At 38.1% G+C, this 27,893-nt stretch overlaps 1 protein-coding gene across 1 annotated transcript in view; it reads left to right on the top strand.

The window, feature by feature from the left end:
• The window catches only part of NUMB (NUMB endocytic adaptor protein), a gene marked incomplete at its 5' end in the record, with an annotated part of 117,189 nt that overhangs the window by 79,449 nt on the left and 9,847 nt on the right, over positions 1-27,893 (top strand). The window contains 2 exon segments of the mRNA NM_001101951.1: positions 23,257-23,331; positions 25,400-25,540. Of these exon segments, the coding sequence (NP_001095421.1) occupies positions 23,257-23,331; positions 25,400-25,540 (216 nt within the window).

The following is a 27,893-nucleotide window of genomic DNA, read 5'->3' as shown; positions in this document are numbered from 1 at the left end:
AGTGTTTTTTAAATTTGTGGGAGATTGAAGTAGCAGGATAATTTGCAAGTACAGTTTTTTTATTTTCCTTCCAAGTGATTTGTTAAAATTTAGGATTACTTTAACTTCAATTAGAAGTTATCAACATACTTTATATTCTCAAAGGAAAAGATATAATTAAACAAATACTTCTCAGAGACTAGATATGTTTAATTTTTTTTTACATTATATTCATAAAGTTAGGTACAGTGTTTTCAATTCATTTACTTTGTGGCATAATTTACTTAGCCACTTAGGGGTGTAGATTGTATAAGATAAATGAAAGAAAGGACTGTTGCCCATTTTCAGTGCCTTGATGACATAGTTGCAGAGTGAGGAGTACCAATTTTATAAAAAGCGTTTTGGGCCTTTGGTTATCTTGCTTGATACTGGTGCAAGAGGACCTTTTAAAATGTCTTTTCTTCCCATTGTCTCTGTAAATGTCTTTCGCACTCTGTCTTGGTTTTAGACTAGTTTCATTATACTACCAGTTTCTAATATGTTGGTTTTTTATTCACTATTTGATATATTTGTTTTAATATATGTTCTTGTTTTAGCAGGTAAAAGAATCATAATTGTTTTTTAAATTAGTTTTATTCTCTAATCTAATAACTGTCTTGATGCATTTTGCACGTCATCTTTTTTCATTAACATCTGAGGTCTTTTATAAAAAGAAGGCAAACTCCATGTTTAACAGGAGCTTTTCTGGGAGCTAAATTAAATATTAATGAATCTTCTTCTGGTACCTTCCTGTCCTTAAAGAATGGTGAATCTTTTAACATCGCCTGTACCTTTTAAAAGCTGGTGGTTACCTAAAAGTCTAACAAAGCTAGAGTCACCAAACTTGGCAGCAGAAATAAGCTTAGTCTTACTATGTAACTACCCACTTTCCTTATTATATTTCTAGCTTAAATTGAAAACATTTTGTGGAAATATTTGATGCTGTTTGTGTTTTTCAAAACCTAGAGAAAAAAACTATTTAGTGTTTGAGAATATTGAATGAATTTATAAATTATCTGTTGTTGTTCAGTCGCGTCCGGCTCTTTGTGACCCTGTGGACTGCAGCATACCAGGCACCTCTGTCTTCCACGATCTCCCGAGTTTGCTCAGATTCATGTCCATTGAGTTGGTAATGCTATCTAGCCATACCATCCTCTTAGATAAATTATCTAAGAGAGTCAAATTTCTGTATAGTTGTCTTTTTCTAGGCATTTGTTCACTGTTAATAACAGTTTATAAAAGGCAAAGGCTTAAAGTATAGTTCAGCCAAAACTAAGAAATGTTAACATTAAGCTAGCTTGGGTGAACTAGAACTCATCTACTTTGCATAAATTCTTCAGACTTTACATGGTGGCCAGTTTGCAAAATTTGTATATGCTTAAAAAATTGTGCTGGGATCACAGACACTTGTCTCTTTTTTACCTACATATACTTATAACTGTCACTGCAAATTTCTTTATTCTAAAATAGAATTTTAAAAGAAAATACGACCATATTCCTCAGATTTCAGCTGTGGCTCACAGATGTGGTTTGGTTCTCAAATATATTCATTTTCTCAACTCCAATGAAAGCATTGGCCTTGTGTTCTTTATAGATGATTTATTCCGTGTTTGAAATCGAAAATATCTGTTAATTCCCTATGATTGCTGTGGAATTGATCAGCACATACATACATATAAATCAATCCTAATGCATTAGTAAGAATTCTCTAAGTGACATCTTTAACTCAAAAAGAAAAAGTCTTAACAAGGATCCTCGCTGCACACTTATAATTTAAGTGTAGCATTTTTTAATGTTACTGTGTGATCATTTGAGTGTGGACTGGTTTTTTAATTGGTGACTTCCACATATTCAACCACTGATTTTAAATTGAAAAATGTACATCTACCAATATATTTACCACTTACTATTATGAAAGTTTTAATGCAAATCTCACCAAATCTGTATGTCATAATCTTTTTCTCTGCTGCCAAATTTGAATAATCTGTTTTAAACGTCAAAAGAGAATGCTAAAGTAACTAGTTGCTCTGCATGAATACAGGTTCTGATATCTTCTCTTTCTGTGGATTCTTAGGCCGTACAGTATGTTTCCCTGCATTTTCATGCACCCTTCCTTTTTCCCTGTCACTCCTGGTATGGATAACTCTTTAAAACTCTCACTTCCTCCCCTTCTCCTACTTTGCCCTTCACCTACCCTCTGTGTGTGCTTATTGCTGTGAAACCCTGGGACATTAAGCCCATACAATAATAGCGCTCGACTTGTCCCCCTGTTCCTCCAGGAAAGGAAGTTCTTCAAAGGCTTCTTTGGAAAAGTAAGTTTGATGCCACATTCGTGCCTTGCTTTATAAGGAGTTACACCCCTAGTATAGCATTCATGTATTTTTTAAAAAGAAGTACAGCTTTGGTTTCTTTATAATACAGGAATTGATTTGATGGAATATGGAAATTAATGAATCTGGAAGCTGCTGTCTATGATATTACCTGTGTGTTTGTTGATACTAAATCTGATAATTCCTAGGAAAGTCCAATAAATAAATCAAGTAGGTTAAAAAATAATTGCTTCCTCAAAACTAGGTGTTTAAATAAATTTGATTTAGCAAAGTTGTTCGTATTAGAATATTTTTGAACAAGTAGGCTTTACTTAGTGCTCCATATTGACAGAGAAGTAGGAAGAAATACTAAATTCAAGTGAAAATTAAATGTATCCTAAATTTTACATTTATTGCTATTACTTTTTTTCAATTTAAGTTAAATTTCAGGTGAAGTAAGTAAAGTATGTGAACTTATCTTTGGGAATCCTGTGGTTTTTAACCTGGGATGGTAACTTAAGAAAAACTATCTTAATTAGTAGTCTATCAAATGTATATCATATGTGTAATGTTCTTTATGTAGGTGCTTTTTAGTTTTTTTTTTTTTTTAATTTTTTTCTATTTTTTTCTTTTTGGCTGCACCCAGCAGTATGTGGGAACTTCATTCCCTGGGCAGGGATTGAACCTGGGCCCTCTGCAGTGGAAACATAGAGGCTTAACCACTGGGCCGCGGGGGAAGTCCCATGTAGGTGCTTTTTAAAGAATGATTGTTCAGTGTTCAGATTTCCTTATAATGTGTAGGGTGACAATACAAAAATAGATAAATACATTTCTAACATTTTTGTGTCTAAGCTTATTGTTTAGTTTTTTTTTAATTTAAATTAATTTATTTTAATTGGAGGCTAATTACTTTACAATATTGTATTGGTTTTGCCATATATCAAACATGAATCCGCCATGGGTGTACACGTGTTCCCCATCCTGAACTCCTCTCCCACCTCCCTCCCTGTACCATCCCTCTGGGTCATCCCAGTGCACCAGCCCCAAGCATCCTATATCCTGCATCAAACCTGTATTGTTTAGTTTTGAGTAAGTGCCACAAAATAGCATCCTGTATCCTGCATCGAACCTGTATTGTTTAGTTTTGAGTAAGTGCCACAAAATAATAATTCAGACTGAGACAGTATAAAAAAACTACTGTCATTTTTATAACTCAGTGTACATTACTAAAAGTTTATGTGTTTATGTGATATAAAATATAAAAATCCCATCACAGTTAATTTTTCACTGGGTGGTTTTGTTACTTTAAAGAATTTTTTTTTTTCCTTTTTGGCCACACCACATGGCATGCCGCACTTAGTTCCCTGACCAGGGATCAAACCTGTGCCCCCTACAGTGGTAGCTTGGAGTCTTAACTGCTGGCTTGCCAGGGAAGTCCCTAAGAAGGCCAGTTTTTTAAAATGATTAGTTTCCATTTCCTTCTCAGTTAAGTATTTTAGTTGTAACTCTTTTTATCCCCTCCACATGTTCTGGTTTAAGTTGGGCTTCCCTGGTGGCTCAGATGGTAAAGAATCTGCCTCCAGTGCAGGAGACCTGGGTTAGATCCCTGGGTCAGGCATATCCCTGGAGAAGGGAATGGCTAACCACTCCAGTATTCTTGCCTGGAGAATTCCATGGACAGAGGAGCCTGGCATGCTGCATGAGGTCACCAAAAGTTGGACACAACTGAGCAACACTTCCACTTCACTTCTGGTTTAAGCTACCATTATACTAAAGTAAACAAGTTTGAAGGATTTTAGATTGAATGGTTTACTCAGTAACTGCTGTCAGTCTGAAATACAAAGTCATGTAGTGTATCCACACATGTCACAGTAAAACTTTAGTAGATATTTTGAGCCTGAATCAGATTAACAGGTCCATAGAATGAGAATCACATTAACAGGTCCATAGACAGTGGGATCTATAACTAGAAAGAATTAATCCTGTAGACACTTGGACACTTATAAATAGGCATCCTGATTGTTAAGCAAATTTTTTGATGGAGAATTTTTTCTTTTCCAAATATAATTTCTCAAAGCAATTTCACATGAACCCAATTAAAATATATAATTTTAAGTATTTTCTAAGTGATCAGTTTTTAATGTATCTACTGTGGTAAAGCAGTCTTATCTATGAATGCTGCTGCTGCCAAGTTGCTTCAGTCGTGTCCGACTCTGTGCGACCCCATAGACGGCAGCCTACCGGGCTCCCCCGTCCCTGGGATTCTCCAGGCAAGAACACTGGAGTGGGTTGCCATTTCCTTCTCCAATGCATGAAAGTGAAAAGTGAAAGTGAAGTCGCTCAGTCATGTCCAACTCTTAGCGACCCCATGGACTGCAGCCCACCAGGCTCCTCCGTCCATGGGATTTTCCAGGCAAGAATACTGGAGTGGGGTGCCATTGCTTTCTCTGTATGAATGCTAGGATGTAGAAAATATTAATATGGTTTATAAAAAAATATGTTAAAGTGTGTTTTTTTAGAAGGTTATAGCATCATATTAAAGAACAAAAATAGCTATCACGTGAGAATCAGTTCCCAGGTGACAATATTCATTGCTGTGTATAATGAGGTCATTGTGCATTTAATGTCACTGAACTGGGTCACACCATGCTTCTTAGCTATTTTCACTGCATTTTGCTACATCACAAATTTAATATGGTATGAGAAAGAAAACTATGAATTATCTCACTTAATCCTTACAGTAACCCTGAAATTATTATTTTCTCCTGTCTTACAGTGAAAAAACTGTAAGTCTACAGAGGGTTAAATGACCTGCCTGAATTCACAGATACAATAAGTGGTAGAGTCTAGATTTGAATCAGATAATATTCTGATTTATATATATCTGATAAAATCAGATAATCTGATTTCAGAGTCTATATTGTTAAATCACTTTGCTCTACAATCACTCTATTTCTAGATTATTTACAAGCAAAGTTTAAGAGATTTAACCTTATAAAGATGTTAGTAAATAAAGAGCATCCTAAAACTCATTTTATTTTCTACCTTTCTTCTTTAAAGGTAGCAATTTAATTTTGGATTTTTGTCTCTGGTCAATTTACTTTATTATTAAAGCTTTGAAGAATCTTTTCCAGTGGTTCAAATAGCATTTTATTTATCTAGAGATGTTTAAATCATACTAGTGAGATTTTCTTAAAAGATACTAATCTGTCCCATAATGTGAACAAATATGACCCTTAGAATTCTTTTTTTTCTTTTTTAAAAATTTTACTTATTTTTTAATTGAAGGATAACTGCTTTACAGAATTTTGTTGTTTCCTGTCAAACTGACCCTTAGAATTCTTTTTATTTTTCAGCTTTATTGAGATATAATCGACATACAGCAATGTATGTTTAAGGTGTACAGCATAATGATTCGAGTTCATATGTGATGAAATAGTTACTAAGATAAGTTTAGTGATCCTCTCCATCTCATAGAGATACAATGCAGAATTCTTACGTTATTGTGGGGAGAATTATTTTTATGGCCAGCCAGTTCATTCTTTTTTTTTTCCCAGGCAGTTCAGTCTTACACACAATTTTTTTTTTAGTTACAGTTAACTCATTCAGAGAGTTTGGAAGCCAAGGTGGGGGAAAGCATCACCCATAATCTTTCCAGAAATTTATGTGTAAATGAAAATTTTTCTTGAATTTGGAGCCTTTTATACTTTTCAAGTTGCCATCATTTAACTCACTTTCAACACTAATCTGCAAGTCGTCTGGTGAAAGGGATTTGGTTTGTTGAGTTTGCTCAGTCATTTGTGTTTTGATGAAAGCTAAAAATGAAGAATCTCATAGAACAGTATGTTAGGGAGTTTTTATCTAGTGCAACTCCTCATAAATTTTGATACTTTCTTAGCCTTCATGTTATGTATGTTTTAATGGTCCAACAGTTATCAAGAGTTTCCACCAAACATATTTGCATAACAGTAGATGGGTGAACGGAGAAGGCAATGGCACCCCACTCCAGTACTCTTGCCTGGGAAATCCCATGGACGGAGGAGCCTGGTGGGCTGCAGTCCATGGGTTCACTAAGAGTTGGACATGACTGAGTGACTTCACTTTCACTTTTCACTTTCACGCATTGGAGAAGGAAATGGCAACCCACTCCAGTGTTCTTGCCTGGAGAATCCCAGGGACTTGGGAGCTTGGTGGGCTGCCATCTGTGGGGTCGCATAGAGTCGGACACGACTGAAGCGACTTAGCAGCAGCAGATGGGTGAAAGAATTATTAGCCCTGATGAATTATTAGTTCTCCTGATGACGAGGAGAACTGCTGCTGCTTTTCCCTTAGTTGTCCTGGACCTGAATACTCTGCCCTGTTCCTGTCAGGGGCCTGACCTCCCTGTTCCTCCATCTAATGGAAGCAGTACTTTCAGAAGCTTTATTAATGAGTAACAGATAAACCTGGGTGTCTTACAGGTCTGTGTTATTAACCCATTGTAAGATTACATACATCTTAAAACGGGGAAAAAAAACCTAAGACTCTGAAATATCTTTTTCTAAACTTAGCTACGTTAAATTGCTCATTATTTTAAGAAAGCCAAGAATATTCTCAACTTTTTAGAAAGTACTATATACAGCTCCTAGTGTATTTGGCTGTACTCGGCAAATGTTTTATTAATATTAGTAAGCAATTACATGGCCCTTAACATTTGAAAAGGATCTTAAATTTTAATGTATTTGAGGAAACTCATGAGCTAAATAAATCTGTATTACCATTTTACGAGGAACTCACTGAACATAAAGATATAAAATGTTTTTAGGCCACCCTGTTAGGTCTCTTTCTAAAGCCATTGTATTAGAAAAACTCAGTTCAATCTGCCTCCTGTTAGTCTTTGTCCTGTGTATCTCTTTACTGCTGACACAAAACACTTTACTTTTAGTCACCGAATGTATAGAGATTTTTTTTTCCCCCTACACCAAGCAATTATCTGTGACACCAGCTGAGACACTACAGTTTAACTCAGTTCTAATCCTGTCTACTTGGAGATAGTGTCAGACAGATTTAAGGATTCAATCTCGTAAGACTGGTCCCACCTACTTCAGATGCCAATTGCAGGTAGTCGGTCCCCAGGTTACTTGTAATAACCTCTTTCTCTGACTACAAATTGGAGGTTCCCATGACCTCCTCCTCAGGTTTCATTAATTTGCTAGAACAGCTCACAGAACTCAAGGAAAGAGTTACATTTACCAGTTTATTAAAGGACATGGTAAAGGATACTGACGAAGAGCCAGATGGAGACATACGTACGGCAAAGCCTGGGAGTGCCCCAAGGGCAAGAGCTTCTGTCCCTGTGAAATCGGAGTATGTCACCTTCTCATGTGCATGTGTTTGCCAACCTGGAAGCTCTCGGAACCTTGCATTATTAGGATTTTGTGGTGGCTTCCTCGTGTAGACATGATAGATTATTAATTCCAATTCCATCTCCTCTTCCTTTTTAGAGGATGGAGGAATAAGACTGAAAATCCTAAGCTTCTCATCATGACTTGGTGGTTCTGGTGACAAGTTCTTACCAGGAGCCCACCCAGGATTGTATCATTGAACAAAAGATGCTCCTAGTGTTCTTAGCACTTAGGAATTTACAAGGGTTTTAGGAGCCTTGTGTCAGGGATGGGATCAGAGAACAAATGTCAGGACAAGAGATGCTCTTTGTGTTCTTGTTGCTTGGGGAATTTCAGGAGCTCTGTGCCAGGAACCAGGGGCAAATACCAGTGTATATTTTCTAGTATCTCACAGCCATCTACTTGTATTTATAGAGAGCTTTATACTTAGTGATGTGTTTTGACCTACTTTCTAACTTGCTACTCAAAACAGTTCAGTGAATTAGACATGATAGTTGATGAAACTACATTTTACAAATGAATAAACAAGCTCAAAGAGGTTACCCAGCTAGTAGTAAATGGTAGTGCCTACCCTGAAACCAAGGTTTTCTGAAACATAGTGCCGCATGCCTTCTGCCCAGTGTTGGTCTCTGCTTTCCTCAAGAGGCTTTCATTACAGTGAATGGAAAAATGTCAGATGCAGGGGACACTAGACTGCTCAAGGGCCTGAATGCTTCCCACAAATGTACATTGTATGGCCTGCACACAGTTCATAAATTTAAATTAGTTGCCAGTATTTCAAACATTGAAAGCTTTCAGATTGAAACTATTATATTTATTTTAGGAATGGCAGATTAAACAGCTAACTTTGTATGCGGAGCTGAGTAGCTGTTATGCCCTTTGGTTGCCTGTTGCCATATCCCTGTAGCTCCCTGTTGTCCTCACTGTCTGCTTCACTCATTTTGTTACCTGCTTTTAACCCTGTGGGGATTTGAGTCTGTGAACTCCTCCCTAGGCTATTATTTAATTTGGGGGAGGGGGTTAACCACTTCTAACTGTATAAAAATCACCAAAAATATTGTAGTATCTGTTATAACAGATATTGTTAATGTACTGCCAGATATATATTTTTTCAAGTTTTTATGCTGTTACAATTGTTAAATGGCATCATTAGAAATGGTTATGTTTTAGAGAATACATAGTTGAAAAGTAGCACATGGTTATATTGGTTGCAACTAATTCGCAAGAGTAAAACATTTAAATGGTATTCATGACCACGTTAAGTCAGTGTGCTCACATCTACATTCTATTTAGATTTCCTGTGTTTTTTCCTTAATGGCAGATTGTACTTAGACCACTCTGGGTCCTTTCCTCTACAAGTGAGGGAGTATCTACTGCCTCTTTCCTTTTCTTCCTTTCTGCTTTTTAAATTCCCATGCCCTTTCTTCTATAAAATTTACCCTCTCTCATATCTTATTAAATGCACCTTTTAGGGTTTGTTTTTGAAGTGCAATATAACACATTTCTAAAGAAGGAAAAATAAAAAGACAATCCCAGGAGTCATTAGAATATTTCCATTGATCCTTGGTTTCAGTATTTCCTGTAACATGATCAACTAATATGTCAAATGGCCTGGCCACTGATCTTTTCTAGACTGAAAAAAAAAACCAACTCATTAACCTTTGAAGTTGTTTTTTTTAATTTGTATTCATAAGTAGTCAGTGGTTCTCAAGTCCAAAGTCACAGTTAGTGTCTAAAACATACTAGGAACTGTTCTAGGCTACCCAGATCAACGATGAGCAAGATGGTCTCCATTTATTTAGTCCAGTTTATTCTTACTTTCAGATGACTATTTGGCTATGCTTTCCTTTTCCTTAAATCTCCAGAATTTCTTACTCTGTTCTCTCTTTCAGTTGATGACCTTGCTTCCTACCTCACTGAACAGATAGAATCAGCTGGAAGAGAACTCTCAGACACAACACCATATCTTCTCACCTACATGCATCTGTGCACATATATTCTATTTTCCCTCCTATTCAAGGGATAAGCTGTCTGTGTTCCTAGCTGAGTCCAGCTCCTCCACAAAATTCTTATTCCAGCTCTTCAGTATCGCTATCCCTCATCGTCGATAATCAGTTTTTCTTTCTCTAGTGGATTGTCCATTAGCATGAAAATAAACCTTCTTTTTAAACGGAGGTTTCTTCTTGGTGCCTTCAGTTTCTTCTCTCCTTTCCTCTCTTGAACACTCTATCAGACTTTTACCCTCACCACTTGTCAAGTCATCTGTATTATTATTCCAGTGGTTCTATTTACTCAACCTATCAACAGCATTTGACATAGCCCATCCCTCCCACTCCTTGAAACACTATTCGTTTGGAGTTAAGGAGTCATACTGTCTTCATTTTCCCTTATATTGCTGCCTACTTCTCAGTCTGTGGACTCCACCTATGCTTGTCCCTTGATGATCTCATCCAGTGTCATGGATTTAAATACCATCTCTATGCTGATGATTTTGAAGTTTCTATCTCCAGACATCTCCAATAAATTCCAGAGTGGTATTTCCATCTTAGAAACAGTATAGCATAGGGGTCAAGGACAGACTGGGGATCTGGATTCAGTTCAGTTCAGTTGCTCAGTTGTGTCTGACTCTTTGCGACCCCATGAACTGCAGCACGCCAGGCCTCCCTGTCCATCACCAACTCCCGGAGTTCACTCAAACTCATGTCCATCGAGTCGGTGATACCATCCAGCCATCTCATCCTCTGTCATCCCCTTCTCCTCCTGCCCCCAATCCCTCCCACCATCAGTCTTTTCCAATGAGTCAACTCTTCGCATGAGGTGGCCAAAGTACTGGAGTTTCAGCTTTAGCATCAGTCCTTCCAGTGAACACCCAGGACTGATCTCCTTTAGAATGGACTGGTTGGATCTCCTTGCAGTCCAAGGGACTCTCAAGAGTCTTCTCCAACACCACAGTTCAAAAGCATCAATTCCTCGGTGCTCAGCTTTCTTCACAGTCCAACTCTCACATCCATACATGACCACTGGAAAAACCTTAGCCTTGACTAGATGGACCTTTGTTGGCAAAGTAATGTCTCTGCTTTTGAATATGCTGTCTAGGTTGGTCATAACTTTCCTTCCAAGGAGTAAGCGTCTTTTAATTTCATGGCTGCAATCACCATCTGCAATGATTTTGGAGCCCCCAAAAATAAAGTCTGACACTGTTTACCCATCTATTTCCCGTGAAGCGATGGGACCAGATACCATGATCTTCATTTTCTGAATGTTGAACTTTAAGCCAACTTTTTCACTCTCCTCTTTCACTTTCATCAAGAGGCTTTTTAGTTCCTCTTCACTTTCTGCCATAAGGGTGGTATCATCTGCATATCTGAGGTTATTGATATTTCTCCTGGCAGTCTTGATTCCAGCTTGTGCTTCCTCCAGCCCAGCGTTTCTCATGTACTCTGCATATAAGTTAAATAAGCAGGGTGGCAGTATTCAGCCTTGACGTACTCCTTTTCATATTTGGAACCAGTCTGTTCTTCCATGTCCAGTTCTAACTGTTGCTTCCTGACCTGCATACAGGTTTCTCAAGAGGCAGGTCAGGTGGTCTGGTATTCCCATCTCTTTCAGAATTTTCCACAGTTTACTGTGATCCACACAGTCAAAAGCTTTGGCATAGTCAATCAAGCAGAAATAGATGTTTTTCTCAAACTCTTTTGCTGGTGGGAGGGATTGGGGGCAGGAGGAGATGGGGATGACAGAGGATGAGATGGCTGGATGGCATCACCAACTCGATGATCCAGCAGATGTTGGCAATTGATCTCTGGTTCCTCTTCCTTTTCTAAAACCAGCTTGAACATCTGGAAGTTCACGGTTCACGTATTGCTGAAGCCTGGCTTGGAGAATTTTGAGCATTACTTTACTAGCGTGTGAGATGAGTGCAATTGTGCAGTAGTTTGAGCATTCTTTGGCATTGCCTTTCTTTGGGATTGGAATGAAAACGGACCTTTTCCAGTCCTGTGGCCACTGCTGAGTGTTCCAAATTTGCTGGCATATTGAGTGCAGCACTTTCACAGCATCATCTTTCAGGATTTGAAATAGCTCCACTGGAATTCTGTCACCTCCACTAGCTTTGTTCATAGTGATGCTTTCTAAGGCCCACTAGACTTCACATTCCAGGATGTCTGGCTCTAGGTGAGTGATCACACCATCATGATTATCTGGGTCATGAAGACCTTTTTTGTACAGTTCTTCTGTGTATTCTTGCCGTCTCTTCTTAATATCTTCTGCTTCTGTTAGGTCCATACCATTTCTGACCTTTATCGAGCCCATCTTTGCATGAAATGTTCCCTTGGTATCTCTGATTTTCTTGAAGAGATCTCTAGTCTTTCCCATTCTGTTGTTTTCCTCTATTTCTTTGCCTTGATCGCTGAGGAAGGCTTTCTTATCTCTCCTTGCTATTCTTTGGAACTCTGCATTCAGATGTGTATATCTTTCCTTTTCTCCTTTGCTTTTCACTTCTCTTCTCTTCATAGCTATTTGTAAGGCCTCCTCAGACAGCCATTTTGCTTTTTTGCATTTCTTTTCCATGGGGATGGTCTTGATCCCTGTCTCCTGTACAGTGTCACAAACCTCCGTCCATAGTTCATCAGGCACTCTATCTATCAGATCTAGTCCCTTAAATCTATTTCTTACTTCCACTGTATAATCATAAGGGATTTGATTTAGGTCATACCTGAATGGTCTAGTGGTTTTCCCTACTTACTTCAATTTAAGTCTGAATTTGGCAACAAGGGGTTCATTATCTGAGTCACAGTCAGCTCCTGGTCTTGTTTTTGCTGACTGTATAGAGCTTCTCCATCTTTGGCTGCAAAGAATATAATCAATCTGATTTCGGTGTTGACCATCTGGTGATGTCCATGTGTGTATTTAATCCTGGCTCAGCTGCTTATTAGTTTTATGACCTTGGGAGATGTTTTTAACCATTTTGTACCTCAGCTTCCCCATCTATTACCAAAAAAAGAGGCGGGGGATAATACTAATTCTAACTTCATGTGATTGTTCTGAAGATTAAATTAGTAAATACAAGCCAAGTGTACAGAATAGCTTGCTATATGAACAAGTGTCAGTATCATTAGCATCAAACATTTCACCCTAAGGCATTTCATATTAATGTGTCACAAACCAAATTCTAAACTCTTCCACAGACTGCTCTTCCCTAGTCTTTCCCATCCCAGTCCCTCTGCTTTAGCAACAAATCCTGGATCTGATCTTGACTTCTTCCTCTTTTACCTTATATCATCCTGTCAGCAGTTCCTGTCTGACTACCTCCACCACTACCCTGGTCCATGCCAGCTCCTCTGCTTACCTGAATCATTGCATTAATGTTCTACTCAGTCTGCTTTCATCATTATTCCTCTGTCATCTGTTCTCAAGATATCAGTCTGAGTGATCTTTTTAAGACAGATCTGATTGTTTCCCTACAGCAATTGGTCCTCCAGTAGCTTTCTGACTTACCCAGAGTAAAAACCAAAGTCTTCTGGGCCTAGTGGGCCATTGTACATGAATTCCCTCTGTCCCTTTTCCTATCTTCTCCTATTCTTGCTTCCTCTGTTTCAGCCGTACTAGCCTCCCTGCTCTTCCTTGAGTATACCAGGTATGCTTCCACTTCAGGACCTTTGCACTTGCCATAACCTCTAATCTGGAACACTCATCATCCAGATATGTGTGTGGCTCACTTCCTCATCTCTTCCCATTCTTTGCTTAAAAGCCCCATTTTCACTGAGGCAGTCACTGAGAGAACCTTATTTTAAATTTCAAATACCACCTTCTTCCATATATAAACACTCACTGTTCCCCTTCCTAGTTTTATTTTCCTCTGATAGAAGTTATCACCATCTTTCGTAGCATCAGTTCAGTTCAGTCGCTCAGTCGTGTCGACTCTTTGTGACCCCATGGACTACAGCACACCAGCCTTCCCTGTCCATCACCAACTCCCAGAGCTTACTCAAACTCATGCATTTTACTAATTTGGTTTTTAAGTTCTTCCTCACTAAAACATAAGCTTTCTGTGGACAGACCTGTTTTGTTCCTGGCTGAGTCTTTAATGCCTAGAATAGTATGTGGTCCATGATGGCTACTCCAACGTGTCTGAGTGAGTGAATGTCAGATGCACCGCTTGCAAGTTCACCCTGTAGTAAAACCAGACAGGTTTAAAAAAAAGTTAGCAAATTGTGTAACAATAACAAGTACTGCTGGAGCAGAGAGGGAGAATGAATGCAAGAGATTGTGTTCAAGGCTTCTGAGAGGGGATGATACTTAAGGTTGAGACTTAAGACTATGAGTTCCAGTTACACTAAGAGGAGAAAGGCATAGAAGGAGCAGCATTAACAGCCACTGGGGTGAGGAGATCATTCATTCATTCACCCTAGGTATATATGAAAGGAGACAGAAGGTAAGACCTAAGTTTATGGTAAAGATGACCATGGTGGGGGGGGTCTTTCACTGTGAGAAGAGGTGTAATGAATTTGGTTTCAGACAGGTTGAATTTTAGGTCCCTGTGGAATTTCCACTTTTTCTATTATATACGTTTGAAATATGAACTTAATATTAGAATAATTTCTGTTCTAGGTTCCTTCTTCCCCTCAAAAAGTGATTTGGCATACTGGAAGAGCTCAATTGCCTCAAAAAATCTGTTTTGTTGTTTGGTTCATGACATTGTATCATCCTTATTTTTTCCTGAAAGCCTTTAAAGGCCCTTCTCACTTAAGAAAGTGCAAGATAAAAGTTACTGTATTTTTAATAAAGCAGCCATTGGAGATAGTACCAGTCTCAAATTCTATAGAAAGTTGTGTTTTTCTTTACTGCTCTTTCCTTTGAAGATACATACTGTATCTTGGAATTTTAAGACAAAATTTGTTCATTACACAGTCTGTTCAGAAATTAAATGTCATCTAATAGATTTGAAGGCCCTTCTCAGATTTTTTTTTAAAAAGAAGTTGTCTTGTTCACTCATTACAAGGCACTCTGTGCCATGGTTGCCTGCTAATATGTTATTACACCATAATGACTGGGTTATCTCTGTGTGTAGGTGTGGCAGAAAGACTGACCAGAGATTCTTTACATACTGGGTACCCTTGAAGACCTCTTTGGTGTGTAGCAGAAAGAGCTCTGCACAGTAGAATGGCATATCACTGTTGCTCAGAAAGAGTGACTTGCTCTAATCTTCCTGCCCAAATTGGCCTTGTTTGCTGCTGTTGCTTCTTAACATTTCATAGCTAAGCCAAATTACGCTTCTGTGTGTCTTTATAGCATTCCTTTGCTTTGGCTTACATTAGAACACCTTTTGCTCTTATCGTATTCTCAGCACAATTGTTTTGCCCCCAATATTACTTCTATTTATGTTGATTAATTGCATGTTCTTATTTCAGTGTTGGCCTTGGGAATCACAGAACTTTAGAGTTGGACTGCACCTGAGTTCAGGTCTCAGTTAATGTAATAATTTATATATATAATATTATATATTATACTATAATAAACTAGTGGGATATAAGGATATTTGTTTTAAAAAATAGAAAAGAAAAAGAATTCAGGAGCAATTCCAAACAGATCTAATATTTCAATATAATGAATTGTCCTTCCAAAACCCTTTTATAAAGTTGTATTGTTACAAATCCATGTCCATTTGTTTACATATTGTCTGGCTGCTTTTGTACAGCAAGGCAGACTTGAGTAGATGACACAGACTATATGGCCTGCAAAGCTGTAGTTATTTGGTATCTGGTCCTTCACAGAAAGTTTCCTAATCTGTGATTTAAACAGTTTAGAAACTTAATTTTCCAACTGGAAATCTGAAGTATTTCCCCAAATAACAACAATATGTATAACAAAAGAGTGACTGTAAGAACCTGTCAACATCCTGAGAACCCTACCAACTTATGATCTCCATCCTTGAAAAAAACTTTCTGAAGTGGTATTTACTTAAAAAAAACAGCAGGCAGCTGGACATAAGTAGGTAGATGGCAGTTCTTTATTGTAATTAGTTATTTCATTGCTTTTTATTATGAGTAGCTTTGATATTTAGGAGAAAATGATCTTACAGTGTACTGAGCTTATTTAGTTACTATTCCCATATCATTTTTGCAACCAGTTTGTGTTTCTTCACTAGTAATTTCATGTTAAGATTACTTGTACATTTCTCTTACTTGCAAGTTCAAGTTTCCTGACTTAGTAATTTGTAATCAATTGATTTCCTGCTGTCCTTTTCTCCAATGTCAGAGTCTGCTTAATTTCTGTACTGGTTTGTATCTACCTGTAATAAAAGATGTTTAAGGGAAATGTTAGTTTTAAAATTCTGAATTGGATATTTAGAGAGTTGAGTGGTTACTTGAAATTATTCTTAATTTGACATTTTTCACTCATAGGATAGCCTGATCCTTCTTAGATTTCACCAATTTAAATTCTCAGTTACTGAAGTTCTATTCATATTAGACCCATTTTCTCTGCTTGAATAATAAACAGGTTTCTCTTTTCTATAAAATTGTATTTTTTTATGCACTGACACTAGTCAGTGTGAATTCTACCTATTACCTTGAAATTATCATTAAAATAGAAAGCACTGGAACCATGGTGATAAAATAATTTTAATTGTCATATATACATTACCCCTATCACATTTTTACTAGTGTCTGAAGTATTATGTAGTCTTTTTACGGGTTGTGTATGTAACTAAGATGTATGCGTATTCTACATTTCGTACTTACTCTGGGTTATCTCTTTTTTCAGTCCTGTGGTTAGCTAATTTTAACCTTATCTCCTAAGGTAATTTGCTTAAGTAGACAGTTTCAGGGCAAACAAAAGGAAAACTTTCATTTTCTCTCTGTGACTTTCATCATTTTCTAAAAAGTGATTAGGAATCTTAGTTTATATTACCAGAATGAAAAACTCTAAAAAGTTGACGGATAGTTTAGAAGCACTGCTACTATAGAATTTGTGAGAGGAAGTTTGGACTTAATTTCAGCTGCAGGTGTGTCTTTGAGTATTAATATCTCAGTCCCTTATTGAAGTAATCATAATGTGGCAAACTGTACTGGCATCCAAGAACTGGCACTTAGATGTATGAACAAGTGGAAAAATTCATATTATCTGTTTTCATCCCCTGTTTAGAGTAGTCAGAAACTATGAAATATGACAAATACAGTGCTTCACTGATGCATTTAGTACAACACTGTAAAGATTAAAGACACCTCAAAAAGCAGAGATATTTTCATAGAAGTCTAATTGGGCCAAGAAAATATTTCCTTGTGTGTGATAAGGAGACTAAATAGGGAGCAGTCCTGTTCTAAAATGATCTTTTAGTTTTCCCACCTTCAGTCTCCCAACTTTGAAGTAGTTCTGTCTCTTGCATCAGATGCTGCACACTGTAGGCTACTGTTGCACAATGAACATATTGATAAAATTGAAGATTCAGATTTCTTACACAGGATTCTCAGTACTGTTTGGCAGCCTTATATATCACTGATTTAACTGTCTCCTCTTTCCTATAGCAGATATTTAGCAAATTTATCCCTTCAACAAATATTTCTTAAACTCCTGCTCTGTACCATGCATTGTTCTAAGCTCTAAAGATACAGCAGTGAACAATAAGTATGAAAAAAAACCTTGCCTTCATGGAGCTTACCTTCCAGCAAAATAGTAAATACTACCCATTTCAGTTCAGTCGCTCAGTCATGTCCGACTCTTTGCAACCCCATGAATCGCAGCACGCCAGGCCTCCCTGTCCATCACCAACTCCTGGAGTTCACTCAAACTCATGTCCCTCGAGTCGGTGATGCCATCCAACCATCTCATCCTCTGTCATCCCCTTCTCCTCCTGCCCCCAATCCCTCCCGTATCAGTCTTTTCCAGTGAGTCAACTCTTCACATGAGGTGGCCAAAGTACTGGGGTTTCAGCTTCAGCATCATTCCTTCCAATGAACACCCAGGATTGATCTCCTTTAGAATGGACTGGTTGGATCTGCTTGCAGTCCAAGGGACTCTCAAGAGTCTTCTCCAACACCACAGTTCAAAAGCATCAATTCTTCGGTGCTCAGCTTTCTTCACAGTCCAACTCTCACATCCATACATGACTACCGGAAAAACCATAGCCTTGACTAGATGGACCTTTGTTGGCAAAGTAATGTCTCTGCTTTTGAATATGCTATCTAGGTTGGTCATAACTTTCCTTCCAAGGAGTAAGCGTCTTTTAATTTCATAGCTGCAGTCACCATCTGCAGTGATTTTGGAGCCCCCAAAAATAAAGTCTGACACTGTTTCCACTGTTTCCCCATCTATTTCCCATGAAGGGATGGGACCAGATGCCATGATCTTAGTTTTCTGAATGTTGAGCTTTAAGCCAGCTTTTTCACTCTCCTCTTTCACTTTCATCAAGAGGCTTTTTAGTTCCTCTTCACTTTCTGCCATAAGGGTGGTATCATCTGCATATCTGAGGTTATTGATATTTCTCTCAGCAATCTTGATTCTAGCTTGTGCTTCCTCCAGCCCAGTGTTTCTCATGATGTACTCTGCATATAAGTTTAAATAAGCAGGGTGGCAGTATTCAGCCTTGACGTACTCTTTTTCCTATTTGGAACCAGTCTGTTGTTCCATGTCCAGTTCTAACTGTTGCTTCCTGACCTGCATACAGGTTTCTCAAGAGGCAGGTCAGGTAGTCTGGTATTCCCATCTCTTGAAAAATTTCCCACAGTTATTGTGATCCACACAGTCAAAGGCTTTGGCATAGTCAATCAAGCAGAAATAGATGTTTTTCTGGAACTCTTGCTTTTTCGATGGTCCAGTGGATGTTGGCAATTTAATCTCTGGTTCCTCTTCCTTTTCTAAAACCAGCTTGAACATCTGGAAGTTCACGGTTCACGTATTGCTGAAGCCTGGCTTGGAGAATTTTGAGCATTACTTTAGTAGTGTGTGAGATGAGTGCAGTTGTGCAGTAGTTTGAGCATTCTTTGGCATTGCCTTTCTTTGGGATTAGAATGAAAACTGCCCTTTTCCAGTCCTGTGGCCACTGCTGAGTGTTCCAAATTTGCTGGCATATTGAGTGTAGCACTTTCACAGCATCATCTTTCAGGATTTGAAATAGCTCCACTGGAATTCTGTCACCTCCCCTAGCTTTGTTCATAGTGATGCTTTCTAAGGCCCACTAGACTTCACATTCCAGGATGTCTGGCTCTAGGTGAGTGATCACACCATTGTGATTATCTGGGTCATGAAGATCTTTTTTGTACAGTTCTTCTATGTATTCTTGCCGTCTCTTCTTAATATCTTCTGCTTCTGTTAGGTCCATACCATTTCTGACCTTTATCGAGCCCATCTTTGCATGAAATGTTCTCTTCGTATCTCTGATTTTCTTGAAGAGATCTCTAGTCTTTCCCATTTTGTTGTTTTCCACTACTTCTTTGCCTTGATCGCTGAGGAAGGCTTTCTTAACTCTCCTTGCTATTCTAATACTACCTAAGCATTGGTTAAATACGGGCAGTTATAGTTGTTGATGGGTATGTCTGTTTATTGAATCCTCATCATAATCCCATGAGGTATGTGACATTATTAACATCGTTATGCAGAAGTGGAATCGGAAGCATAGAGAGGTCAAGTAATTTGCCTTTGATCATACTAATAAATGGCAGAACCAGAATTCACACTCAGACAACAGCCTGGTTTCAGAGTTTGTGTAGTCTCTGTACTATACTGCCCCAATACTGCTGTTTAAGTCTTTACGCTCTTAAATCTGCCTACCGTTTTCTCCCTAGCAAAGTAGATCATCTCATCTCCTGATCAGATGAATTTGTGGCTCTTTGAAGTAAACTTCCTCAACTTGTCACTCACTCCTTTACTAATCTGTCTTCATTTGTACTCGGCTTCACTCCATCCCTCTGTTTCAAGGAAGGGACATTTCCTTTCCCATCTAAAATTTGTATTCTGGCTTCATCCTATTTCGCCTCCTTGACGACTTTGTTCTCTACATTACTCTTTTGGGGCTTTAGTCTCCATCTTTCCACAGGCTTTTGTCATTCAGCAGATAAGCATTATCTGTTGTCGTTGGTGAAAGTGTGTCTTACTCTTTCAAGAAGCTTTGTTGTTGGGAGAAATTTTTAAGTTTATTAATGTAACAATAAATGAACACTAATTGTTTATTGCCCTCTTTAAATTCCAGGTGCTTATATAACTCTGGTCCTTTTACCAACCCCACAGATCCTTTACAGATGAGGAAGTAGAAACTCAGAGGACTCTGTAACTTCCTTAGCTTATGAATAGTGGCATTGAATTCAGACTTGTATCTGTCTTACTCCAAAATCCATTCTATTTCTAGTATAGCACGTTAGTTTACCACAATTTTTAAAGGACCTCCCTTGATCCTCTGCCTGTCCCCTGTTGCAGTACAGCTCTTTTTTGTAGGAAAGCTTTTTTAAAGAAAGTATTTAATATATGTAGACTCTTCTTGCCTTTCATTTACTTCTCAACCCATTCTAGTCTGACTTCCACTTTTTTAGATCCTCCAGAGAAACTGAACCACAGTCTGTTTCTCTGTCTCCCTCCCTCCTCTGTCTGTCTGTCTTTCTCTCTATGTGTATACACATACAGACCAGTAGGCTGGAAATTCAGGCAGAATTTCTTCTCAGGGAAACCTCAGTTTTACCCTTAAGGCCTTCAACTGGCTGGATGAGGCCCACCCATATTATCAAGGGTAGGGTTATCTCCTTTACCTAAAGTTGCTGCTGCCCTTCAGTCACTAGGGAAAGGGAAAGTGAAGTCGCTCAGTCATGTCTGACTCTTTGCGACCCCATAGACTGTAGCCTACCAGGCCTCTCTGTCCATGGGATTTTCCAGGCAATAGTACTGGAGTCGATTTCCATTTCCTTCTCCAAGGGATCTTCCTGACCAAGGGGTCAAACCTTAACCACTGAGCCACCTGGGAAATCCTTACCTAAAGTTAGTTGATTGTAAATGTTAATCACATCTGCAAAATACCTCTATAGCAACATGTAGGCTAGTGTTTGATCAAACAACTAGGCAAACATAACCTAGCCAATCTAAAAATAAAAATAACCAGCCACCTCAACCGCTGTCACTCTGTGGTGCCTTACTCATCGCTACATCCAATGGACACGTTTCACATCTTTCCTTACTTGGTCATTTTACAAAATTTGACATTTTGGACCACAAATTACTTCTTGAAACTCCTCTCCATTGGTCTCAGTGATGCTAATCTCTCTACATTCTCCTCACTATTCCTTTTCTGATATTTCATTTCTTGTCTCCCAATTCCTTAATTATTGATATTCTCTCCTGTCCTTGGCCCTCATATTGCTCCCACGATTGATGTTTCCCAAAACTAAAATTCCGTCTTAAGAGTTCTCTACTGAATTTAGATCTGTATATCCAATTGCCTGGATGTTGCACACACATCTCAAACATTGCTTGTCTAAAACTGGAATCCTAGTCTCCCCCTCTCAAACTTGCTTCTGCATCTCTTCTGTTTTCTTAGTTTGTGGTACCCTCTCCACCCAGTTACCCAAGCCAGGAACAGAGAGGGGTCTTCAACATTTCTCTTATATTCACCATTTCAGACTTCTCATCTCCAGCCCTATATCTCACTCAAGAGAGCACAACCCTCATTTTCTCTCACCTGGAATCTTGTTGTGGTATTTCTACCTCCTGTCAGTCTCTTTCCAACTCCTCTACAGTGCTGCCAAAGTGATATTTAAAAAATGCAAATCTGTTTAATCATGTCCAAAATACTTTTAGAAGCTCCTAATTGCTCATAGAATTAAGATAGAATTCTTTAGCAGGTATACACAGTCCTCCATGTCTAGGTCTTTCCTGCTCTTTATATCCCACTGTGCCTCCCCACTTTGAGGCCGCACTGAAGTATTTATAGGGCCCAGATTTGCTCTGTTGTTTGCTTCCATATCCTGTACTGCTGTTTCTTCTGCCTGGGATGTCTACTACCTCTATTACTTCCCTGCATTCCTATTCCTACCTGGGGCATCTAGAAAAATTATTTTAGTACCCAATTCACTCTTCAGTTTTAAAAAGCCTTCCCGTAATTCCACAAATAGATTTGACCGTGCCTTGTTTCTGACATTGTTACAAACTGTTTTCAGCTCTACTAAAGCACTTGAAAGCATTAATCACTCAGTCGTGTCTGACTCTTAGTGGCCTCATGGACTGTAGCCCACCAGGCTCATTTGTCCTTGGGATTTCCCAGGCAAGAATACCGGAGTGGGTAGCCATTCACTTCTCGAGGGCATCTTTCCAACCCAGGGACTGAGCCCAGGTCTTCTGTATTGCAGACAGATTTTCTACTGTCTGAGCCACCAGGGAAGCTATAGCATTTACTACTGTATTATTTATTTTTTATCTGAGTGTCGCCTTTCAGTGGACTGTGAACTCAAGTATTTCTATTGCCCGGTATGTAATAGGCCTTCATCAGATTTGAGGTGATGGTGGAGTTGGAGCCAGAGTGGATTACACATTTCACTTAAATAAGGCCGTGCTTTATTGAGGAGTGCTGGGCTTGGACATGTAAAGTGGAGAATGGTAGGCATTTCTTTATCCTCCTTTGTCCCTCCCAGAGTAGTACCAGATTTCTTTTGATCTATGCTTTCTTATGATGTTTTGATACCTATGCTGAGCCTTCACCTTGCTTTTATTTTGTTTGTATCCTTGGAGCAAGTAAAAAGAAAGGAAGCTGCTAAATTGCTATTAGAAACTCCCCTGTCCCATTTTCATTCCATCACAGGAGAAATCATTCATCAGCTTGTTCTCATGTGACTTGTGCCAAAGCTTTTTCTCAGCCAGCAAAAGGAATTTATATTATAATGACAATATTTTTCCAGGTTTTTTAATCCTCCTATGTCCCCAAAATGTCTGTCTGCATTTAATGTCAAATTAAAAACTAAAGCAGTTCTGTGTTAATCCTGGGAGAATAAGTAATGCTTTTTAAAGATTGCTAAAGGAATCATGAAGATTTCTTGGGTTTTTAATATGAAAATTTCAGGTGACCAAGGGCACAGCCATACACATTGGGGTCAAAGTATAGTAGAATGGTCAGCATCTCAATTTAGACTTACCTATTACTTTCTACTCTGAATACACTCGTAGAAGCTACTTGTGGTGTAACTCCTTATGTATTTAATATTTATCTAACTCTTGGTTTTCGTGGTTGAGTTTTGAAATGGGTGAAGAATCTACTTATTCTTTGCCCTTTACGGAATGTGATATCTTGGTTTTTATTCCATTTATCCTCCTTACCCTTTACTTAATTTTACCTTATTGTTTTGCTTTGTGTTTCTAAAATAATGGCTTTGGCTTGTTTTTTCTTGAATGTTTCTGCAGTTTGATTTGAGTATCTGGCTTTGGGCACCCCTCCTGAACCTTGGACTCCATCTGTACTTGTGACTTATGGAAGGCAGAAGTCAGTGTTTTCTATGGAATATGACCTTTTTTTTTTTAATATTATATATGTGTGTGTCTCTCCCCCCACCCTCTTCTTTTTTGGTTTCTCTTAAAAGACTGGAAAGAAAGCTGTTAAGGCAGTCCTGTGGGTATCGGCAGATGGACTCAGAGTTGTGGATGAAAAAACTAAGGTAAAACTTGCATAAGCTTAAATGTTACTATTCATATGTTTTTTTATCCCTGTGATCAAACATAATGCCATTAAGATGTTGTAGTCACTCTATATCCTTCCACTTTGTCCAAAGTACGATCTTCTGAGAGACTGGTTAATGTTCAGAAAACCAATTTAGTTACTCATTTACCTTATGAAGAATAGAATTCTCTGAGCATTTTGTTCTACATGATACAGCATGTTTAGCTTACAGTGTATTTGCATTTAATGTTAAGATCTGAGTTCTATTTTTGTTCTGACACATTAAAAAAAAGTTTACCCCCACAAATTTGATGTAAAATACTATAGGCATTTTGCCACTGTTTAAAAAAAAAGAATAGACCACATCTAAAGTTTCTTCTTGTTCCTTAATAAAACACTATTTTTAGTAAGTTATATTTGAACTCATTAACCTACTATTTAACTGAAGACTCAATTTAAGTGAAATCTTAAGGACTAGTAAATTGCTCATATGAGTTAACATTTATTTAAGAGTCCACACAATATCTTAAATGTACATAGCACTTTGCATTAGAAAAAAATGATCCGGGACTTCCCTGCTGGTCCAGTGGTTAACACTTCACCTTCCAATGCAGAGGGTGCAGGTTCGATCCCTGGTCTGGGAGCTAAGATCCCATATGCCCTATGGCCAAGAAACCAGGACATAAACAACATAAGCAATATTGTAACAAATTCAATAAAGACTTAATTTAAAAAAAAAGAAAAAAAAAGAAAAAGAAAAAAATGATCCTAAGTACCTAAATAAGAATAGACATAGACTCTGCCCTTAGAGAGCATAAGGTGTTACTTATACACATACATTTAATCATTAATTAAAACTTTCTAAGAGACCTAAAATCTGGAGAAATTTTAACAGAAGGCAGTTTTAAAAAAAACAAAAACTCAGATGTCACCTGAAGGAGAAGAAAGCCTAGCAGGCAAAGAACAGTTTCATGCGTAGCTTACCTATTATACTTTAAATGATTTAATTTAGCTACTTTTTAATTCTTTTGACTGTTTTTTTTAAGAGAACTGGTGGTCTTAAATGTACATTATAGTTGGAAACAACTATTTTAATTAGCTTATTTTTAAGAACTTGTATAGTTTTCATTCGTGCTTTGGATGAAATTTGTTGTATGTGGAGGCTATATCTTTAATTGCTGTACACAATCGTTATTACTAGAAAGTGATGTTGCCCCCTGGTGGTTACTTATAGCACTGGAATTAATTAATTCTCCCCACAGTGAATAATAGGAATGGATGACTTGTTACCGTGGTACCCATCATGCGCAGAGAAGAAATGTTGCAAAAATGCGAATGATCGATAAAGGGCTCCCGCTTAAACTGTATCAGTAACTCCTGCATAGCAAGAGATACTGAAGAGGAAATGCATAGTAATCAAGGTTATGCAAAATAAAATTAGAATGAGCCAACAGAATTGCAGAACTTTTAAACGATTGGCAAGTTTGTTTGTGGAGCAACAGGAATGCTTTATAAAAGTCATTTTGTTTGTGTGCTTCAGCACTTCCAGCCACCACCTCAGCATCTAGGGATTTTAGGCCATTGGAACATCACACAGAAGCACCAAAGAGCCTCAGTATTTAAAAAAAAACATTTTGTATGATGTTTACATTATGTATATACTGTGCCATTCAGTGGTATTCAAAATTAAATAAGTTAATAAACACATAAAATTGTTCTGGAAATTATGTTATTGAGTGTAATTTATATGGGGATTGGATTATTGTTTGACATATACTGTAAAATTGAACATGGAATTTACCATTGTAAAACTAGAATCAGCAAGCATGTGTATTATAGAACATGAAGATGAGGTGAGGGAAAGAAACATCTGTGGAGAGTGCCTCTGGGGATCTCTTCTAGGTCAGATCCTTAGTATTCCAACTTCTGGCTCAGATAAGCTTTTCCACAGCCCTGATGCATTAGATGTAGGGATTCTGTGTTGTGAAATGAACATCCCGTGTTTCTTCTGAGAAACTTGATTGACCTCTCAAGTCCACTGTTCCTTTGTGTTTCCCTTTTTCTAGGACCTCATAGTTGACCAGACAATAGAAAAAGTTTCTTTCTGTGCCCCAGATAGGAACTTTGATAGGGCCTTCTCTTATATATGTCGTGATGGCACAACTCGGCGCTGGATCTGTCACTGCTTCATGGCCGTCAAGGACACGGTGAGTCCAGTAGCCTGAATTGCATCATGACTAGCCACAGTCATCAAGCTTCTTCCCGGTTGGCTCAGCCAGTTTCCACTGCATTTTTAACAAGTATATGCTGTTACAGAACTTGTAAGCGCCTAAACGAGCCCGCTTTCACCCCTTTTATTCAAGCAGTTCACACTCTTGATGTAACCCCACCACTCACAGAACAAGATAGTTGGCTGAGATCCAAGATTATTAAAGGAAAGTAAAAGTGCTCTGGGGATGGTGGCTGCTAAGCTTTATAGAAAACTGTTCATGATTAGAACTGTTTTCAAGATCCTTACATGTATTTGCTAATTTGTCTGGGTAGAAGATATTGGTATTTGAAAGGTGCTTACGAATTCATTTGCAAAAAGACTCTACCACAAGAACTGAGTTTGGAGTATATTTTTAATTAAAAAAATAGAAATACTAAATTATGGTACAGTGAGCTGTGCTAGAAATTGTTACATGGTAGAAGTTTTTGGTTTTGTTTAGAAGTAGAGAATAATCAAATTTGTCATCTTTCATCTAAATTACCCAGAATTCTGATATGAAAAACGAGTCTCTTAGGTGATGATGATCTTAATTATTTAATTATAGGATAGCATTGAGTATGTGATTTCTGAGTTTTTAAAAGTCCAGACAGAGTAAGGCAGGGTAGCTATTCATAAAGGCTACAACTCAGTGAATTCTTGCCAAGGTTTAACCTGGAAAGGAAGTCGTGGTCATATTCTAATATTGACCAGAAGCTTTTTTAAAAAGCAGTTGTAAAAATAAGTATTAGAGACTCAGGCTCCGAATCAGATATGGGTTCCAGTCCTGTTTCTAGTTTTTACTAGCCATGGGATTTGAGCAGGTTATGTAACATTTTCTAAGTCTTGGTATCCACTTGTATAAGATGGAGATAACAGCTGTGAAGACTAAATTAGGTAACAAGTGTAAGCACTCTTAGCATAGGACCTGGCTCATGCTAACTGCTCCAAAATGGTGTCTGATATTGTTAAAGCTGCTCCTCCTCGATTTGACACAAGTGCTTTGAAAATGGGTTGAAGTAACTAAACTACACTTTCTTCCTCTCTCATACCGTAAGTCACAAAGCAGTGTATTTTGCTATTGCTACACTTGTAAAATCCAGAGTTTTGCTATATTTTAAAACCATTCTGTTGTCAAATCATAGTCCTCAGGCTGTTTGGTATCAAACAGTGGTTCTTCTGTATCAGAATCAGCTGGAGAGCTCATTAAATTAGATGACTGGGCCCCACCCCAGTTTTTTACTCAGTGAGTCTGGGATGGAGCTTGAGGGCAAGTCTGTCTTCAGGAACTTCTGCCATAAGGCTGAGCAGAAATAGTAAGCTTCTTTGGCCTATAGCTCTGTCCTTGTACTAGAGCTGTGCTCAAATGCAGATGGGTTCTAAAATTCTTTCTGCTCTCTCTCCTATTGCATGCTCCCATGCCTACCCATTTATCATCCTGCTAAGTAGTTACATGAAACTCATGTGGATTCACAAAGAATGAGTCTGTCAGTCTGTAAATGAGACTTTACAGTTTACCATCATGTGAAATCCTAGGGACAGAAGTGTCTCAGACGTTTACCTCTCCTTATGGTATCTGATATTGGCATATAAAATGCAGTGAAATTACTTACTCGGAGCCATATGTAGGAGCAGCTGCTTACATGGTATGATCTTGGAAACTCCACAAAAGGTTCCCTGTTCTCAGATATCTCTCCTCACTGTTAAAAGATGCCAGCAGTTATTGTATCACCTCTAACCCTTTTATTCCACAGTTAGGGATAGTGTTTAAAATACAGAAAACCCTGATTAAAAAAAAAAAGAATCCATTGAATTTATTAAATTTACTCTAGATAATCCAGTGTATCTTTAAAACAATATTTAGTTTCACAAACCGTCCTCTCCTTCCACACACCAAAAATTCAGGCTTATCTGTTTAATTCCTGTACAAGTAGAAAATGTAGCTGAAAACATGGTTTTATTTTTGCCTCTGTGTGGTTGGGAAGTAGAGTTGGGGTTTGAGAGAGCTGAAAAAAAATAGGGGTGGTATGGGAGAGAGCCTGTAAGCACTGAGGGCCCAAACAGGGCAAGAGAAGAGCATTCAGAAAGGGAGACTGAGAAGGCTCAGCTTTCCTGTACCTGATTCCTTCTTATCGCTGGAGTTGTATTTATCTGAAGTTTTAAGTCTGTGCCTTTTGTTCCTAGACATGTTGGCAGAAAATTTAAGCTCTGAAAAATGCCCTCTTTCCAGTTGTTGCTTAGAAATGCGTGGTAAATATTCCTATTATTCCCCTGCATGGCAAGTAGAGGTTTGGGCGTCAATACTTAGGGCC

Source organism: Bos taurus, chromosome 10 (assembly GCF_002263795.3).
Source record: "Bos taurus isolate L1 Dominette 01449 registration number 42190680 breed Hereford chromosome 10, ARS-UCD2.0, whole genome shotgun sequence".
Taxonomy (NCBI): domain Eukaryota; kingdom Metazoa; phylum Chordata; class Mammalia; order Artiodactyla; family Bovidae; genus Bos; species Bos taurus.
The sequence above is the reverse complement of the archived record's forward strand: the minus strand, read 5'-3'. Positions and strand labels throughout refer to the sequence as shown.